Source organism: Eleutherodactylus coqui, chromosome 8 (genome assembly GCF_035609145.1).
Source record: "Eleutherodactylus coqui strain aEleCoq1 chromosome 8, aEleCoq1.hap1, whole genome shotgun sequence".
Classification (NCBI taxonomy): domain Eukaryota; kingdom Metazoa; phylum Chordata; class Amphibia; order Anura; family Eleutherodactylidae; genus Eleutherodactylus; species Eleutherodactylus coqui.
Window position 1 is genome coordinate 37355927 of NC_089844.1, and position 19718 is coordinate 37375644.

The following is a 19718-nucleotide window of genomic DNA, read 5'->3' on the forward strand; positions in this document are numbered from 1 at the left end:
AATACTGCTCCTATGTACAAGAATATAACTACTATAATACTGCCCCCTATGTACAAGAATATAACTACTATAAGAAAATCCCTTATGAGAATCTATGGTATAACACGCTATTTGACTGAGGAGCGCAGGAAGCAAATGACGGCGCTGCAGGATCGCAACCTCTTTTAGGTTCGCCTGCATATGAATAAGTTAGCATTGCAGAATCTGCAGTCGGTGTCTGCATTGCTGGTCCACAGCAAAATATCACCCATAGCACGCTATGGTAAATGGTTCCAGTAAGTGCAGGAAGAACCTCATTGCGGCTTCTGCGAGTATAGAGGGAAAAAATAAATAAAAGCATGCTCCATTTTGGTGTAAATTCTACATGGACAGCTGCCATTGAAGTCAAGGAAAGCCGCCCGACCCGCGTCCCTTCTGTGACGGACATTGCAGACAGGTTGCGGATTCTGCATCATCGCCTAGCGACGGCGCAAAAAAAAAAAAAAAAAAAAAAAACTTTTAAAAAAATCTGTACTGTGCATGTCAGATGGCGAGCGTACAGACCATCCGCAGTACAGATAATGGTATGCAGGGTCGCCGGCCGCATTCGGGGCATGCGGAATCCAACCCACGTGTGTACAGGCGGCTGTAGGGTATTACGTCTTTAACAACATTACAGCATCTTGAGCCGCAGACACTTTCCTTCAAGGTCTCTGCACTGAGATATTTAATCTGCTAATCACATTTAAAGCTGCCTTCCAAATTCTACTTTTGCGGACAGTGTTTCAGGCTCCGCCCCATTGACAGTCATGTGACTCAGCTTAGGTTTAACGGTGTTGTGAGCTCTAGAAACCTGCAGCATTGTGATTTTAGTTTTACACCAGAATGGAGAAGAAAACGCAAGAGAAAGTTACCGTGAAACATCAGAAAGTGTAGATGTGGAGTGGCCCTTTAAGGAGGAGACAGAAGACACTTAATTTACCTTCCTCAGCATCAATGTTGAACTCCATGAGTCTTTGGACTTGGTCGGTGTAGGACTGAAGCGCCCGAACCTGCGACTCCCCCATCCTGTTCATAAATACAAAGTATGAGCAGGTTACTGACTGTCCACTCTGCCCCATCCCCAAACAGGTCTCCCTGGTCCGCATACAGACAGCCGAGGAGGTGCTGTAGTGGCACCACGGTGTAATGATTGATGCCATCAGGTAGCACTGCGGTTATACTACCTTAAAGGGTCACTCTGGAGAAAACACATTGTTTCCTCCCCTGACTGTCACACTCTGTAGGTCTCCTCTGTATTCCAGCCACTCCCCTGCAGTGTTGCCACCATCTTCAGGCAAAGATTTTTTCTTTCACTTTCAATCACTCCCATGATAGATCAGCACTGCATTAGTGGAGGTTACATCATTATTGCCTGCAGGCAGGACTGTTTACCATTACCTTCTATATTCCCCTAAATTAGCTACAGCCTGTCAGTAGGATGAGCTGTGATCTCCTCTATTGTAACTGTGTGATCATTAGTAACAGATAGAAATAACTGCATCCTCTAAAGATCTTGGCTGGTAGAGCCATGTAACAGCATCACACAGACTGAGATTGACTAGAAAATGAACACATAACCACCTCTGTGAAGTCAGCACCCCATCTTTCAAAAAAGTTATTTTTTTATGAGTTCTGGATGCACCCCAAAGAGTTCTAGAGTTCCCTATTAATTTTTAAAATAGTTCTAGCGAATTAGGCAAAAAAATCAACAAATGTATCTCTGCGGTGCTAACTTCCAAAAATGATAATAAATCAGCGAGAACTTTGTAAATATGGGTATTAGAGCTTCGAGCATTAAGAGTTTTCTTCAGAACTCTTGAGGTGCTACCCAGAACTCTTATAAAATCGCGGGATGTCCCCGAATTTTTTTTTTTTTACACATAATAACTGAAATTTTTTTGATCCGGCATCTAAAAATCAGCGAGAACTTTGTAAATATTGGTTCTACAGCTTCGAGCATTAAGAGTTTTCTTCAGAACTCTTGAGGTGCTACCCAGAACTCTTATAAAATCGCAGGATTTCCCCAAAAATTATTTACACATAATAACTGAAATTTTTTTGATCCGGCATTTGAAAATCAGCGAGAACTTTGTAAATATTGGTTCTAGAGCTTCGAGCATTGAGACGGCATCTAAAAATCAGCGAGAACTTTGTAAATATTGGTTCTACAGCTTCGAGCATTAAGAGTTTTCTTCAGAACTCTTGAGGTGCTACCCAGAACTCTTATAAAATCGCAGGATTTCCCCAAAAATTATTTACACATAATAACTGAAATTTTTTTGATCCGGCATTTGAAAATCAGCGAGAACTTTGTAAATATTGGTTCTAGAGCTTCGAGCATTAAGAGTTTTCTTCAGAACTCTTGAGGTGCTACCCAGAACTCTTATAAAATCGCGGGATTTCCCAAAAAGTTATTTACACATAATAACTGAAATTTTTGGATCCAGCATTTGAAAATCAGCGAGGACTTTGTAAATATTGGTTCTAGAGTTTTGAGCATTAAGAGTTTTCTTCAGAACTCTTGAGGTGCTACCCAGAACTCTTATAAAATCGCAGGATTTCCCAAAAAATTATTTACACATAACTGAATTTTTTTTTGATCCGGCATCTGAAAATTGGCGAGAACTTTGTAAATATGGGTTCTAGAGCTTCGAGCATTAGGAGTTTTCTTCAGAACTGTTGAGGTGCTACCCAGAACTCTTATAAAATCGCGGCATTTGAAAAACAATATCGACTTTATATCAGATGATGGTTGAGGAGGACACGCGCAATTGCGGGAAAGACATTGAAAGGAATTGGTAGCGAGAACTAGGTGGCGCCCCCAGAGGAGTCTTGGAAAAAAAAATCATACATCCTGTCACATAAAATGTCGGTTTCTAGCAAGGTGCAGGAGTTAAAGGAGATGTCCCGAGGCAGCAAGTGGGTCTATACACTTCTGTATGGCCATAATAATGCACTTTGTAATGTACATTGTGCATTAATTATGAGCCATACAGAAGTTATAAAAAGTTTTATACTTACCTGCTCCGTTGCTGGCGTCCTCGTCTCCATGGTGCCGACTAATTTTTGGCCTCCGATGGCCAAATTAGCCGCGCTTGCGCAGTCCGGGTCTTCAGCTTTCTTCTATGGAGCCGCTCGTGCCAGAGAGCGGCTCCGTGTAGCTCCGCCCCGTCACGTGCCGATTCCAGCCAATCAGGAGGCTGGAATCGGCAGTGGACCGCACAGAAGAGCTGCGGTCCACGAAGGTAGAAGATCCCGGCGGCCATCTTCAGCGGTAAGTATTGAAGTCACCGGACCGCCGGGATTCAGGTAAGCGCTGTGCGGGTGGTTTTTTTAACCCCTGCATCGGGGTTGTCTCGCGCCGAACGGGGGGGGGGTTTAAAAAAAAAAAAACCCGTTTCGGCGCGGGACATCTCCTTTAAACTACAAAATACTAACAAGATGGTACCAGACCCCAGTGAAACTAGCCAGGATATTCCCCCAGTATCCGGATAAATGTTGGAGATGCCAATCGGAAAGAGGGTCATTTGTTCACCTCTGGTGGTCATGTCCTCTGATGCGCCCATTCTGGCAGGAGATCAACACTCTTTACTCTACAGTATGCAGAACTCAGGTCCAGTTTACGCCAGAAATAGTAGTACTGTCTATGTTCCCAGGATCAGTGGCACATTTGAAAAGCTCCCTACTCAGATTTTTTATACTGGCCATGCAACAGATAATCCCCAGAATATGGTAATCTACGACACCTCCCTCTAGAATAATGTGGTGGGAAGCTTTAGATCACCTGAAAGATATGGAAGAGCTCAGTGCCAGAGACGAACTAGGACATGAGAAATGTGCCTCTATCTGGATGATCTGGAACCAGTTTTGATTTTCTCCGGACCTAACCACATGGTTTCATTTCTTTCTTTTCTCCTTCTCTCTCATCTTATTTCACTTCTATGCCCACTGCATGTTTGCTTGATATAATCAGTTTTCTAAGGCTGGGTTCACACGGGGCGGATTTGCCGCGGAAATTCTGTGCAGAATTTCGCCGCGGCAAATCCGCATGCGGCCGCTAATCCCGGGATTAGCCAGCCTTGTGGACGAGATTTCTCAGAAATCTCGTCCACACGGGACGTCAAATCCGCTGCGGCTAAGCCAGCGCGGATTTGCCGACCGCGGCATGTTCATTTTTTTTCCCCGCTGCGGGCGCGCTCTCCTCTATGGGAGCGCTGGCCTCAGCGGAAGAGCGGGCGGCCGGGCCGCCGCGGGTTTTGCAGCGGCGGTACTCCTGGTGGAAATCTTGCGGTTTTTCGCTGCGGCCAAACCGCAAGATTTCCGAACCAATAGAACCAATATTTACAAAGTTCTCGCTGATTTTTAGATGCCGGATCAAAAAAAATTTCAGTTATGTCTAAATAAATTTTTGGGGAAATCCTGCGATTTTATAAGAGTTCTGGGTAGCACCTCAAGAGTTCTGAAGAAAACTCTGAATGCTCTAAGCTATAGAACCAATATTTACAAAGTTCTCGCTGATTTTCAAATGCCGGATCAAAAAAATTTCAGTTATTATGTGTAAATAATTTTTGGGGAAATCCTGCTATTTTATAAGAGTTCTGGATAGCACCTCAAGAGATCTGAAGAAAACTCTGAATGCTCTAAGCTCTAGAACCAATATTTACAAAGTTCTCGCTGATTTTTAGATGCCGGCTCCAAATATTACAGTTATGTGTAAATAATTTTGGGGGAAATCCTGCGATTTTATAAGAGTTCTGGGTAGCACCTCAAGAGTTCTGAAGAAAACTCTGAATGCTCGAAGCTCTAGAACCAATATTTATAAAGTGCTCGCTGATTTTTAGATGCCAGATCAAAAAAATTTCAGTTATTATGTGTAAAAAATTTTTGGGGGAAATCCCGCGATTTTATAAGAGTTCTGGGTAGCACCTCAAGAGTTCTGAAGAAAACTCTTAATGCTCGAAGCTCTAATACCCATATTTACAAAGTTCTCGCTGATTTATTAATATCATTTTTGGAAGTTAGCACCGCAGAGATACATTTGTTGATTTTTTTGCCTAATTCGCTAGAACTATTTTAAAAATTAATAGGGAACTCTAGAACTCTTTGGGGTGCATCCAGAACTCATAAAAAAATAACTTTTTTGAAAGATGGGGTGCTGACTTCACAGAGGTCACATAACCCCAAGCAGATCTGAGCTGGTCAGATATGAGATCACATTACCATCTGAGGAGAAGGAGGCCTGGAGATATAATCAATGTAACACCAGCCCCCCCCCCCCCTTATATATACTGGAGGGATAGCTACATAGTGAATGATTAAGGCCCCTTATCCACCTATCAAAAGCGCCGGCCCCTGTCCACGAGCAGAGAACCATTGCGATTCTCCGCTCCAAGCCTATCAGATAGGGCTGACCGGCGGAGATTAGGCAGCGGCTCCTGCTCCAGGGCGGCCGCTCTGGCAGTGGAGATCTGCCGTGGGACTTCACAACGCCTGTGTACAGGGTGCCTAAAAAAAGCAAAATGCAGACACTGGAGTGGCTCTATGATGTGGCCCTTTTGAGGGCTCATTTTTTGCAGGATGTACTGTAGTTTCTGCTGGTACCATTTCGGAATAAATACGACTTTTTAATTGCAGTTTTTCTGGGAGACAGGGTGACTGAAGGTGCATTTCTGGCGACGTTCACTGTACGGGGTAAATAATGCTTTACTTTGATAGTGTCCGTAGAAGTCAGATCTGATACCAAATATGTATTTTTGTTTTAAGAGTTAGATTATTATTTTTTTTTTATTATAGATATGGCAAAAGGGGGGTGATTTAACCCTTTCCAATATAGTTTGTTTCCTGGTTTTCCTGGGGGGCTTACTCTTTTTCTGCCATTATACAATGGTGCTGCATAAGGTGACACGCTGGATAGGCTCCGACAGCAGAAAGGCTGGAAATATACTGTAAGAGAATTACGATGGAAGTCTTCCAACATCGGAGCTGTACAGCCTTAAATCATAATGTCTTCAGACGTCCGACAGTGGACTGGAAAGGGTTAAACTTTTAATTGCCCCCCCCCCCCCCCTCCCCCAATTAGCAATTTTTTATTTTATTTTATTTTATTTTTTAAAAGCCCCCAGGGGGACCACAACATGCGATGCTTTGATCACTCCTGCAGTATGACGTGATGCTATAGCATTGCATCATACTGCAATCTGACAGGCAGTCTATGAAGCCACCCCACGGGGATGGCTTGATAGGCAGTCTCCGAAGTCAGCCCTGGGACCTTTCAGAAGGCTCCTAGCAGTCATGACACCTGCACGTCTCCCTGTGATCTCACAGCAGGGGTGGCCGATTGCAGCTATTTCCCTCAGGTGGCAGCTGTAATAAACAGCCAACGCCCACACCGTATGAAGAGGTCACCCAGCACCTGCATGACGTAGATGAATGTCCTATAGCAGGAAGGGGTTAAATGTAAGTGGATTTTCCAGTGCATCAAAACCGTTCGGGATTATTCACACCAGTGATGAGATTCCCACAATACACACATGACTATGAAATCCATCCCCCCAGCATGTGCTATATTTTTGCATTCTCCCAGAATGCTCACGCATTGTTTTCAATGGGGAGGGGGGCGGGAACTTACACGCAGTTTGAGGATTGCAATTGTGAAAGGAGTAGCCATTGTTTCCTAATAGAGCCTCTCAGTTGCATCACATCGCACAAAAACACAATTTCTGTGCGATGCAACTTTGACAGTAGGAAATCCTACTGTCAACGCCGTAACCTAAGCCCTGGCTGCAGGGGTAAAAAAGTATACAGTCACCTTGGAAGCGCTGTCAGCCGGCCAGAAGAGATGAAGAACAGTGACGGGAAGACGCTGCAGCGGAGCCCGGACAGCGCTTTAATGTGATGTATACTTTTTTTCCCCTCTTCTTCTGCAGCTATGGCTTATTTTTGGGGTAGGGTTTACATTTCAAGCTGCCCAACACCATCCACTGTTGCTGATCGATGGCTCATCCCATAGCGGTTCCCCCCGGACCGCCATATAGAGGAACAATCAGCCTGGTTAAATATTTCTATGTTTAGGGATATAAACCGCAGCCGGACCGCTCTGCTTATCTAGGAGACGCCATTAAATAGGTTGCAGCAAAAATAATAAAAACACTGGAAAAATAAAATTGCGCAGCCTGCTGCACTCAAAAAACGGCTCAATGCAAGATGGAAACCTGGCAGAGACCACTATAGTCAAAGTCTGCCGACTGCCATTCGTGTGTCACATGACGGATTTGTCCCCGACTTGGATGTCGCAGAAAAGGAATTCACACTATGATGGATCCGTCCCATGACCGGACACGAACAGCGCCGACGGGCTCCGTAGACTTCTACTGTGGCTTGTTCCTTTACATCATGGTGTCCCCTGGTAAAAGAACCATCGCACGCTGTGCCATCTTTTTTCCCCCGAATACAGTGAAATCTGCAGCGGACTTTCAGAACGGAGACCCCAATAGACGGTTTGTTGCGTTTTCCGCGAGTCATTAGAAAGACTAGATTAGAAGATTAGAAATGGCGCTCATTGCCAGCATTGTTTTGCGCAGTCTTTTCCCTGCGAGATTGCAGATTTACTGTCACTCTCTTTCTTGGCGGACGGACTTCCTGCGGCTCCTTCCATTCGCCCCTCAGCAGCTATAACAACTTTGGCGCAGACCGTGACATTTTTTGTTGTTGCAGTTTGCAGCGCAGTTCTGGTGCCTTTAGCTTAACCCCTTAGTGACTGCCAATACACCTTTTTACTGACCGCACTAATGGGCTTTTAGCCTTCACATTCATCTGACGGCGGCTTGTCTGACTACTGACAGCCAGGCTCCTGCACTAACAGCCAGATCCTGGCAGTTTAACCTCTTACATGCAACAATCAATAGTAAGTACAACATTTAGGCAGATGAGAGGGGGAGGGGCTCCTCCTGACACCCATCAGCACCCCGAAGTGTAATTGTAACACTAGATTCCCATTGCAGCCACCAGGCTGACGGAGATCTCCAGGTCTGCCATGTAATTGCACCTATTAGGCCCCGCCTCCAGCAGAGTCTAATAGGCTGCTGTCTTAGGGCTCATGTCCACCGGTGGGTTTTTTCACCACGAATCACACGTGCGATACGTTGTCAATGTGCATCGCTACGCACGAGACATGGATCGCACCACGCAGCGTGAGCCCCTATACAATCGGTATAGGCAGCGTATGCAGCCCTGTCCATGCGGAATACATTGTATGAGCGGCGTTCTCATATGAAGGAGCGGGGAGAATAAAAAAATTTTTTTTAAAAAGTCACACTGCATATGTCCGTATGCGTGCGATACGAGTCTCTGCCGGCAGACCTGATACTTACAGATACCGGGAACAGACTCACAGCGTCGTACCAATACAGCCGCGGGCACGAGGCCACAGGACCATTGGAATGCACTGCATAAGTAATGCAGTGTACTATCGCAGCTTCAAGTCAAAAAAAAGTTCGATAAAGTTTGATTTAAGAGTCATTTTTTAAAAGCCAGTTTAACCCCTTAACGCGACCGGACACAACCTTGGTATTAGTGTATCTTGACGCCACCAGGAAGTCCTGGTGAAGTCTAGATTGACAGGGGGTGACACCCCCCGTAGCTGATTGGCTCCTGAGCGGCTTCAGCAGCAGGTCATGCAAGGCTACTACAGATTGACAGAGAAGCCATACAGTGAGGCTAGCAGCTGAATCAAGGGGCTTCTGTGGGGGAGATGCAGAAGCCTGAACCCCCATGTTTTTAAGAGAAGCGCAGCCTTAAAGGGGGGGGGGGGGGGGGGGGCTACAACCTTATATCATGTGGCTGGAGCAGGATCCAAAGCTGAGCCCACCACATCCCGCAGTGGGAGCAGCTGTTACCGATAGCTGGCCTCCCGCTGCAGCAACTGAGATCAACGAGAACATCGATCTCTGCTTTTAACCCACTACATGCCAGGGTCTATGTAGATCATTGCATGTAAAGGACCCCCATGATATAATCACAGCTTTTATGACTCAAGTTCACTACAGGGACAGAGTGTAAAAAAGAAAAAAAGAAAAAAAAACAAGTTTTGCGGCCTTTCACCTATTATATATGTTAATAATCCCCCATATTTGGTATTGTCTTACCCGTAACGCCACGTACAATACGTTAAATAGACCATTAACCTGCATGGCAACAATAGGTTAAAAAAAAAAAAAAAAATAACCCAAAAGTCACTCAAAGTGTCACCAGTAAAACCTACAACTCCTCCTGCAGTAAACGAGCCTCACGGAGCCGGGAAAACAGAACTGTTCTGGGCCTTAGAACGCGGCGGCGCAGGAGGTATTGTTTGTACCAAGAAGTCCATAAGAGACACCAAGCATCCTATGAACAAGCAAACACTTCCTTTTGTAGATGCTGCCTTCCTGCTGACGGTCTCCACGTGTGTGTATACGTATATATGAACGTGAGGTACTACTAAACAGAGCTACAGCCAAGTGCACTGCGGCCTGATCTCCTCCTGCTGCTCTCACCTCCACTCGCCGCACCTGCACCTCTGCATGATCACTCCGCCACCCATATCCCTCCGCGGAGGTTGGCTGACGGATATAGCGGAAACTCGGCCCCACGTGACCCGACTTCTGCGTAGCGTCATGCTGGAATGTGCTGTGTTGATGACGTCATCGCGTTGGGAGCGGGTCGTTCGAATCCCTCTAGAGCAGGAGGTGCCTGAAGGAGGATGCCGGGAGTTGTAGTTCGTCGGACTAGCAGCCGTGTGATTGGATAAGAAGGAAGCACGTGATGCATTACGGGCACGCTGCGCGGTTACCATAGTGAATATACAGCTGCTTGGCCAGTCTAGTTCATGTTAACCACGTGATAAGCGGCCATTTTTCTTTAACTCTTTAGTATACGTAACCCCATAACAAATGGTTATGTTCACCACAGGACTGATAATAATAATAGTAATAATAATAATAAATTACAATACTGAAATAAAAATGGTGGAATATTCTGTAACGTTGGAGACACATGTCATATGAAAGAAAACGGAGAGTAGCGGCAAATGTTATGTTGGCCTCGATGTGCAAATTTTCCCGCTTTGTTTATAATTTCTCTGTCTGGCCCCCAACGTGCAGTAAAGCTTGTTCCCCACAGGGTCATATTTCAATCCCAAATTAAAGTGACGTTTGTTTTTGAAAGAGGCGACTACATAAATCATATGCTGGGCGGTCGGGTGTCACCTGTCTGACCCCACATTGAGCAAGCATTAAGTACTTGTGCGCAATTCTCTCTGGAAGTTCAATAGTTGCCTTGGAAACCCGACTACCTGCCATGTTGTTGCATCTCGCCACATGTGATGCCAAGTTTTAGGTCGGGCGAACGCAAGATTTGGGCATTTCCAAGTGTATTGGTGCCACGAGGCAGATGGCTGACATCCCCCATTGTGCTCAGGTCTAGGGGGTTACTGATATCATTCAAAGCATGTATGTTGCGTTAAGGCGTGCGCAATTGGGCATATGTCTGGCCAAGCCGGCCTTAAAGGGATTTTCCAAGCATTCTGGATAGGTCATCGATTGTTGGTTGGCGGAGGTCCGCCGCTTGGAATCCTCGCTGATCCTCCGGCCTCTGTCACGTAGAGGGACCGGACGTCCACATCGGCGGTCAGAGCCGGACGTGTAAGAAATGGCCTCACTCCTATGGAAATCAACGAGGGTGATGCCTTCTGTTACACGCCTGGCTCTGACCGCAATATGGAGCCGGGAGTATAATGGAAGGCATCGCTCTCGTTGCTTTAATTGGGGGCGAAGCAGCTATTGGGATGGTTTTACACGGGTGAGAAAATCGCACAATTTTCGTGTGATGCGTTAGTAAAAAAGCAGATTATGAAACCAATGATCTATAACGGTTTCCTTCCCACCTGCGATGTTTTCACTGATGTGATGTTGAGACAACAAAAAATTGTGGCATGCGCTATCTTGTCTGCGATTTTTTTTTATCCCCCGTGTTTCCCTATGGAGGCTTCTTTTTATCACATTGCAACGCAGTAAACACACATTGCGGTGTGATTTTAACATTAGAAATTCCTATGGACTTTTGCGATAAAAAAGTCGCACGATTTTATTGCGGATGGCAGCGATGCGAGATTATTCTAAAAAAAAAAAAACACCGCTAGCGCTCAAAAATCGGGAGAACAAAGACGCGATTGTGCCATGATTTTCTTATGGTAAAATTGCGATTGCCCGCGTGAAACTAGCCTTACATCCCCTGCATTAACCCTTTGCAATCCAATTTTGGATTCAGGGTTTCCTAGGGGGCTTTCTCTTTCTGCCATTATACAATGGCACCATCTGCTGGGTAGAGCCAGTACTGCGGTATGGGACATGCTGGAGAGGCCCCCAACAACAGAGCAGCCGGCAATATACAGTAAGAATACCCTGCCGGACGTCATCGGACATTGGAGCTGTACAGGCTTCAATCAGAATGTCTTCAGACGTCAGACAGTGGATTGGAAAAGGTTAAAGGAGATGTCCCGCGCCGAAACGGGTTTTTTTTTTTTAAACCCCCCCCCCGTTCGGCGCGAGACAACCCCGATGCAGGGGTTAAAAAAACAAACAGCACAGCGCTTACCTGAATCCCGGCGGTCCGGCGTCTTCATACTCACCTGCTGAAGATGGCCGCCGGGATCCTCTGTCTTCGTGGACCGCAGCTCTTCTGTGCGGTCCACTGCCGATTCCAGCCTCCTGATTGGCTGGAATCGGCACGTGACGGGGCGGAGCTACACGGAGCCGCTCTCTGGCACGAGCGGCTCCATAGAAGACTGCTGAAGACCCGGACTGCGCAAGCGCGGCTAATTTGGCCATCGGAGGCCAAAAATTAGTCGGCTCCATGGAGACGAGGACGCCAGCAACGGAGCAGGTAAGTATAAAACTTTTTATAACTTCTGTATGGCTCATAATTAATGCACAATGTACATTACAAAGTGCATTATTATGGCCATACAGAAGTGTATAGACCCACTTGCTGCCTCGGGACATCTCCTTTAACCCAGATGACGACGCCTGGCCCTGCAGCGCTGGTGGCGAGCCAGCAATCATTTGATCAATTGATATTAACTGTCTAGTTCTCTTCTCTGGCGCACTTTGCATAAGATGTTCGCAGGGAGTGCTGGATTCACACGAGCGTAAGCCTATGTGCGCGCGTTTTTGCAAAGAAAGTTGTGTATTTGTGTGCGCAAAATAGTTTTGTACTATACTTTTTGCGCACACATAAAAACGCACACCAATGCTCCCAGCCATTGAAATGGGCAAATTCTTTAGGCCGCCTGCACACGAGCGGGTCGGACCCTGCATACGGGATTCCTGCAGCGGAGTTCAACCTGGTGCCCAACCGGTGACCCCAGCATACCTCTCTGGTGTCTTCTCCTCTGCTGCACATGCGCAGTACAAAGGACGCCACGCCATCGCTATGGCGATGCCGCGGCTGTCGCGACCATACGGTAGTGATGATTGCAGAATGGCCACGGCTGTGCGTAGCCCGCACAAAATCACAGCATGCAATCCACTTCCGCTAGTGGGCATGCTATGGGCTGCATTTGCTGCAGAATGCGGAGGCGGAATCCCTCTTCGGATTTCGCAATGCAAATCCGCCCGTGTGCAGGAGGCCTTAATGAATGCCGGGTGAGTTTGCAGGAAAATAGAGCGTGCTGCATTCTTATTGCGCACACAAAATACGCGCATGTGAACAAACACAGTGATATCAATAGGTTGTATTTTTGGGGCATTGCATACACGCAAAAATGTATGCACTAATACACCCGTGTAAATTCGATCTTAACCCTCTCCAAACCAATTTGTATCCTGGTTTTCCTAGGGGGATTACTCTTTTTCTGCCGTTATACAACGGCGCTATCTGCTGGCTAAAGCCAGTACTGCACGAGGTGACACGTTGGATATGCTCCGACAGCAGAAAGGCTGGCAATATACAGTAAGAAAACCCCGACGGACGTCTTCCAACATCGGAGCTGTACAGCCTTAAATCATAATGCCTTAAGATGTTAGACAGTGGATTGGAAAGGTTAAAGCCTGGGTGCCTAGACAAGTGATCAAACTTATAGCTCTGGTTTTCTGTGAACATGAGCATTCTGAAGTGCGACTGTATTAGTGGGGCCGGGCTCACACGACAGTAATTGGCTGTGCGCCTCACGCGTAACTCAAATACGTAATGACATGCGTACTTGATGCATGCTGCGAATCTCCATACACTATCTTGACGCGTATGTGCGCATAATATGTGCCAAGATAGGACATGCAGTGATTTTTTTTTTTTTTGCACGTATTTCACGTACATTGTGTGAGGCGCACAATTAAAGTCTATGGGATATTGGTATCCCATAGAACAATCTGGGACGGTGCAGTCAGCCGATGTGTAATAGCAGATTTCATTAGTTTACTCTCAGCAATAAACACCTGTCATCCCTCGCCCGCCGGGGGGAGACTGCAGGCAGTAACACCTCCTCATATGGACATGGCAGTTATATATAGCGCCTGACTCTGGGGAACGTGGGGGGGGGGGGGGTAGTGTACTGGAAGACAGCCCACCGCCAGCACAGTATCACCATACAATATACTGACAACCACATCTACCCAAATCCAAAATCCTCAGTTATTATAAATGCTTGCATTGTGCTCTTGGAACAATTCATTCTTGCAGTTTTTGAAAAAGCTGAACAGAAACTAGTATTTCCGTCACATTCATAGCGTTACAATTTTACGTTACATCACAAATTTTTTACATGGGCCAGTTTAGAGGTTCGTAATGATGTTTCTGTCATAGTCCTGGTGGCGTAGAGTGGTTTAGTGGTGATATTACATATAGGCTATACATGGTGGTCCAATGAGTTTATATTTAACATTTAATATTATGCAATAATAACAGTTTATGGTTATAATTATACACTGAAGTTCCAAAAGTCATAGGATAGTGGTGTTGTCTTGGGAATGCCTACACCTGTGTAAGTTGTGAGTGAGGTTGAACACCGGCCAGAGTGCTCATGGCGAGGCAACGTGAATTATCGGAGCATGCTAGTGGGTGCCGGACGGATGCGGCAGTCCATCTCTGAAATTGTGAGGGCATTTAAAGTTCTTGTCAGAGTTGCAAGACCTCAGGGCAACCCCTTCCCCATGGAATAAAATAGCAACTAGTGATATACTTACCTCTTGCCGCTCCTACTTGCTCCGTTATTGGCTGCAGCCCCAGTGACGTCCTGTAAACAGGGTGGGCCTGCAGCTGTAAACAGAGACCGGAGCGGAGAACCGAGCACCGGCACGGGACGAAACGGGGAGAGGTGAGTATATCACTAGTTGTTATTTTACTGCATGGGAAAGGGGTTGCCCCGAGGTCTTAGAACTCCAATAACCCCTTTAACAATCCTCGATCCACAGTGTCACATGTCTACCGGGAACAGGGCATAGAAGGCATCAACACTCACAAAGTCGTGGCCGCCTACCGGAACTTAATAATTGTGACCGGTGGCGTCTGGCTAAAATTGTCTGTGGGAACAGACAAGCAACTCCGAAAGAAATTACATCCACATTCAATGCAGGAGACCCCACATATATCGTGCAGGTTAGTACAGCTTTCTTTAGCATTCATGGAATACAGGAGCAGAAGACCCACCAGATGCCTCCATTAACTTCACAGCAGCTCACCGGGTCTCGTGAGGTTGATATTGAACCATACAGGATTGACACCATGTGACGAGGTCCGATGAGTCACGGTACGAATTGTTTCAGGCTGATGGTAGGTTCTTCTGTTGAGCAGACCCCATGAAGCGACGGACCCAGTTGTCAATAAAGAACTCTGCAGGATGGTGGTGGTTCCATAATGGAGTGGGGTGTTCTCGTGCTATGGGTTGGGTCCATTGGTCCTCCTAAACACATCATTGATCGGTGCATGCTACTCTTCACCGCTTGATGACAATTTGCAGCTCTTCATAGTATTCATGTACCCCACAATGATGGGATATTCCACCCAGAAAATGTACCATGTCATTGGGCCCAAGTTATCCAGAACTGGTTTGAGTCATACTCTGAAGAGATCCTAAGAATGCTGTGGCCTACATGATCACCCAACATGAGCCCAGAGCATCGTTGGGATGTGGTGGAGGAGTATATTCACACCTGAGATCCTGAACCTATAAATACCCCAGAGCTGTGGGGGGCTCTCCAGACGGCTCAACATCCCTCCAGACGTCTTCCAGCCACTTGTAGAATCAATGTCATGTTGAGTTGCTACAATTTGCCAGACTAGACTATATAAGTTCCTGTCCCAAGGCCTTTGGTATGTCAGTATATTGTTGATGACGATGAAGGAGTTAATGGTGGTGGGCCAGGAAAGTGTATATATAGTTTTATTTTCTTTCATCTACGTGTCACAAGTCTTTAAAGGCATTAACATATTGTTTTTATCATACAGCTCCAAATCTGTTGCTTCTCCTCACAAAACCATAGTGGAACATAATAAAATTCTGTCTGCCTGCAGCCACCACTAGGGGGAGCTCATTGCATAGGGATTAATACAGTTCCCATAGAATTCCATAATAAAGCCATATGCAAAGGACTCCCCATAGTGGGACTACTTCACGTACATCCAGAATACACATAGTAAGAATAGACAGAAAACACAGCAGCCTCGCCAGTATAGATCACACGTGGGGTCCCGTGCAACCTTAGTAAATTTATTTTATCTTCTCAACTTCTCCACACAGAAAAAAACATGGGGGAACAATACAAACTTTGGAAAGCAACACAAATTCTATGAAATAAAAGGAAACATATTCAGATGTTAGTGAATAGAGCGGCTTGGGTGGGGGGAGGGAGGAATGGGTGTGCGACCACCCACCCGCAAAAGTGTACAAACCGACAAACCACCAAATTGCATCGGAGGAGCCCTTCCAGCCTCTCCTGGATTAGCAGGATCTTTCGGAACATCTCATTGTCCGCTTGATTGTCTGCGACTGCCGGAGGATTGCACGATGAGCCGTGCATTCTCTCATGGCCCAGAACTTGTATCATCCCTCCAGCAGAATCCCATATAACACCCAACATACATGTTTCATTTATGTGCATGTAATTTGTGCAGCAGACATTCATTTTTGCCCATGTGAATGGTGGTTTGTCGTTTTGAGAACTTACTTTAGAGAGAACTGAACAAATAGACCATGGAATTCGAAATTCAGCACACAGAAATCAAATAGGGAGCAGAATAGTGCATGCTGGGAGCAGAACTATCTGATAATTTCGGTATAAAGGAGGTAAAATAGAAATATAGCAGCATCACTTAAAGGAGAACTCCAGCCCAAAACACTAATATATGGACTTCCCCTCTGCACGTTGTACAACTTTATATATGCCAGTAGTCACTGTTACGGTATGGTTTCTACATGGTAGCAACACGTGGCATGGTGTCAGGCTCAAACCCCCCTTATGATATTTCTACTTTCTCTACAGTTGGGTTACCAATGTAGTAATAAAAGACGAGATTCCTGGGTCATCAGTGATGACCTAAGCCCAATGATGACACAAGAAAATGAAAGATGGAACATAAAAAATACTTATTTCCACTTAAAAAATTTTCCCTGTGCTCACTCAAATAGGATGTTGGAGTAGTAGTACCAAAAAGAACAAAGCCCTAAGATCTGGCACTGAGCCAGACATTGTCCAAAGTTGTCCACTATGTTGAGTTCTCTCGTACATGTAGAAACAACCGGTTCTCCCACATAAAACCAGTAATTCCACCCAAATCTCCATCCGATCACCATTTGCTCAGGTCTCTTCTATGAAGTCAGGACCCGTCTGCTCTTATTTTGTGGTCTCTTCTAATGGGTTTTCAAAAACATCCTATCTTTTTGTAAACAAGTATCGCAGGGATACGGCTACCTATGGCTATGTGATTAATAAATACCTACACTGTCCCTTTAATAGAAATCTCTGGTTACCCCCATCTAAATAAATAAATTTTAAAAAAAACTATAGGATCAATGGCTCCCCCCTCTGAATTGTTAAGACCACTTGATTCGACCAGGAATTCCTGGGAAGATCTGCGTAAACGAAGGGTTGCCCAAGACGATCCAAGTGAATTTCCAGCAGAAAGGTTGGTGCCAAAGGTCTCACGGAACTGAGGTCCAGAGTGGTGCCAGCTGAGGATGTGTCACTGCTGTGGAAGTGGGGTGTCTGTTACATGCATCATGCACCCCCACTTCTTTACTCATCTCTGTCCCCTAGTCTCACTGGACTCTTCCACTCCTGTTATTGAGGTATGCTAACCAGCAGTTCTCCAGGAATCCCCTTGACCTTGGTTGTGTAGGGTCCTCCGCCTCACTGGGACTGCTGGCGCCACACATCATCCAGTGGAATGCACCTCTGGCTCCATGGCCACCTTATTTACTGTCAAGAATCTTCCTCCACGGTCACTGGGTGACAGGAGTTGAGGGTTGTCCACCGTGGTAGGAACGGAGCAGGACTTTGTGCTTGGTAGCAGTGTCCGAGCGTCTTCTCTGTTGCTCCACCAAGAACTCCTTGAGGCGGTTTGTGGTAAAAGTGAGAGTCTGTCGCCGAAGCTTCATTAGATAGGCATCCTGAAGCCAGGGGTTGGCGAAACATTCTTGTACAGAGGGACGGCTCCTGAGAATAGAAAATTAAGAGGTAAATTCATGCAAATTGCCAAATGCTATTCTGTGTAGTGTAGTATATAGAGGAGCTGTCGGCTCTCCTCTGTGGTGTAGTATATAGAGGAGCTGTCGGCTCTCCTGTGTGGTGTAGTATATAGAGGGGCTGTCCGCTCTCCTGTGTAGTGTGGTATATAGAGGGGCTGTAGACTCTCCTGTGTGGTGTAGTATATAGAGGAGCTGTCATCTGTCCTGTACGGTGTAGTATATAGAGGAGCTGTCGGCTCTCCTGTGTGGTGTAGTATATAGAGGAGCTGTTGGCTCTCCTGTATGGTGTAGTATATAAAGGAGCTGTTGGCTCTCCTGTGAGGTGTAATATATATAGGAGCTCTCCTGTGTGGTGTAGTATATAGAGGAGCTGTCGGCTCTCCTGTGAGGTGTAATATATAGAGGGGCTGTGGGCTCTCCTGTGTTCTGTTGTATATAGAGGAGCTGTCGGCTTTCCTGTGTGCTGTAGTATATAGAGGGGCTGTGGGCTCTCCTGTGTTCTGTTGCATATGGAGGAGCTGTCGGCTCTCCTGTGCAGTGTAGTATATAGAGGAGCTGTCGGCTCTCCTGTGTGGTGCAGTATATAGGGGAGCTGTCGGCTCTCCTGCGTGGTGTAGTATATAGAGGAGCTGTGGGTTCTCCTGTGTGGTGTAGTATATAGAGGAGCTGTCGGTTCTCCTGTGTGGTGTAGTATATAGAGGAGTAGTGGGCTCTCCCACTAGTGTAGTATATAGAGGAGCTGTCAGCTCTCCTGTGTGGTGTAGTATATTGAGGAGGTGTCGGTTCTCCTGTGTGGTGTAGAATATAGAGGAGCTGTCGTCTCTACTCTGTGGTGAAGTATACAAAGGAGCTGTCAGCTCTACTGTGCGGTGTAGTATATAGAGGAGCTGTCGGCTCTCCTGTGTGGTGTAGTATATAGAGGAGCTGTCGGCTCTCCTGTGTGGTGTAGTATATAGAGGAGCTATCGGCTCTCCTTTGTGGTGTAGTATATAGAGGAGCTGTCGGTTCTACTGTGTGGTGTAGTATATAGCGGAGCTGTGGGCTCTCCCACTAGTGTAGTATATAGAGGAGCTGTCAGCTCTCCAGTGTGGTGTAGTATATTAATGAGGTGTCGGTTCTCATCTGTGCTGTAGTATATAGAGGAGCAGTCGGATCTCCTGTGTGGTGTAGTATATAGAAGAGCTGTCGGCTCTCCTGTGTGGTGTAGAATATAGAGGAGCTGTTGGCTCTCCTCTGTGGTGTAGTATATAGAGAAGCTGTCGGCTCTCCTGTGCGGTGTAGTATATAAAGGGGCTGTTGGCTCTCCTGTGCGGTGTAGTATATAGAGGAGCTGTCGGCTCTCCTGTGTGGTGTAGTATATAGAGGAGCTGTCGGCTCTCCTGTGTGGTGTAGTATATAGAGGAGCTATCGGCTCTCCTTTGTGGTGTAGTATATAGAGGAGCTGTCGGTTCTACTGTGTGGTGTAGTATATAGCGGAGCTGTGGGCTCTCCCACTAGTGTAGTATATAGAGGAGCTGTCAGCTCTCCAGTGTGGTGTAGTATATTAATGAGGTGTCGGTTCTCATCTGTGCTGTAGTATATAGAGGAGCAGTCGGATCTCCTGTGTGGTGTAGTATATAGAAGAGCTGTCGGCTCTCCTGTGTGGTGTAGAATATAGAGGAGCTGTTGGCTCTCCTGTGTGGTGTAGTATATAGAGAAGCTGTCGGCTCTCCTGTGCGGTGTAGTATATAAAGGGGCTGTTGGCTCTCCTGTGCGGTGTAGTATATAGAGGAGCTGTTGGCTCTCCTGTGCGCTGTAGTATATAGGGGAGCTGTCGGCTCTCCTGTGCTGTGTAGTATATAGAAGAACTGTCGGCTATACCGTATGGTGTAGTATATAGAGGAGCTGTCGGCTCTCCTGCCTGGTGTAGTATATATAGGAGCTGTCTGCTCTCCTGTGCAGTGCAGTATATAGAGGAACTGTCGGCTCTCCTGTGTGGTGTAGT

At 46.3% G+C, this 19718-nt stretch overlaps 2 protein-coding genes across 2 annotated transcripts in view; both read right to left on the minus strand.

Annotated features, from left to right (window-relative positions):
* The window catches only part of LOC136576313 (rac GTPase-activating protein 1-like), a 47943-nt gene extending 38312 nt beyond the window's left edge, over positions 1-9631 (minus strand). Inside the window, exons 1-2 of the mRNA XM_066575506.1 lie at positions 9552-9631; positions 962-1047 (exon numbers count right to left, since the gene is read on the minus strand). Coding sequence (XP_066431603.1) covers positions 962-1047; positions 9552-9598 — 133 coding nt within the window. The 5' untranslated portion in view covers positions 9599-9631. The remainder of the gene's footprint in view (positions 1-961; positions 1048-9551) is intronic.
* A 6084-nt stretch (positions 9632-15715) lies between these two features.
* The window catches only part of SPEG (striated muscle enriched protein kinase), a 406747-nt gene continuing 402744 nt past the window's right edge, over positions 15716-19718 (minus strand). The window contains exon 41 of the mRNA XM_066575507.1: positions 15716-17702. Coding sequence (XP_066431604.1) covers positions 17489-17702 — 214 coding nt within the window. The 3' untranslated portion in view covers positions 15716-17488. The remainder of the gene's footprint in view (positions 17703-19718) is intronic.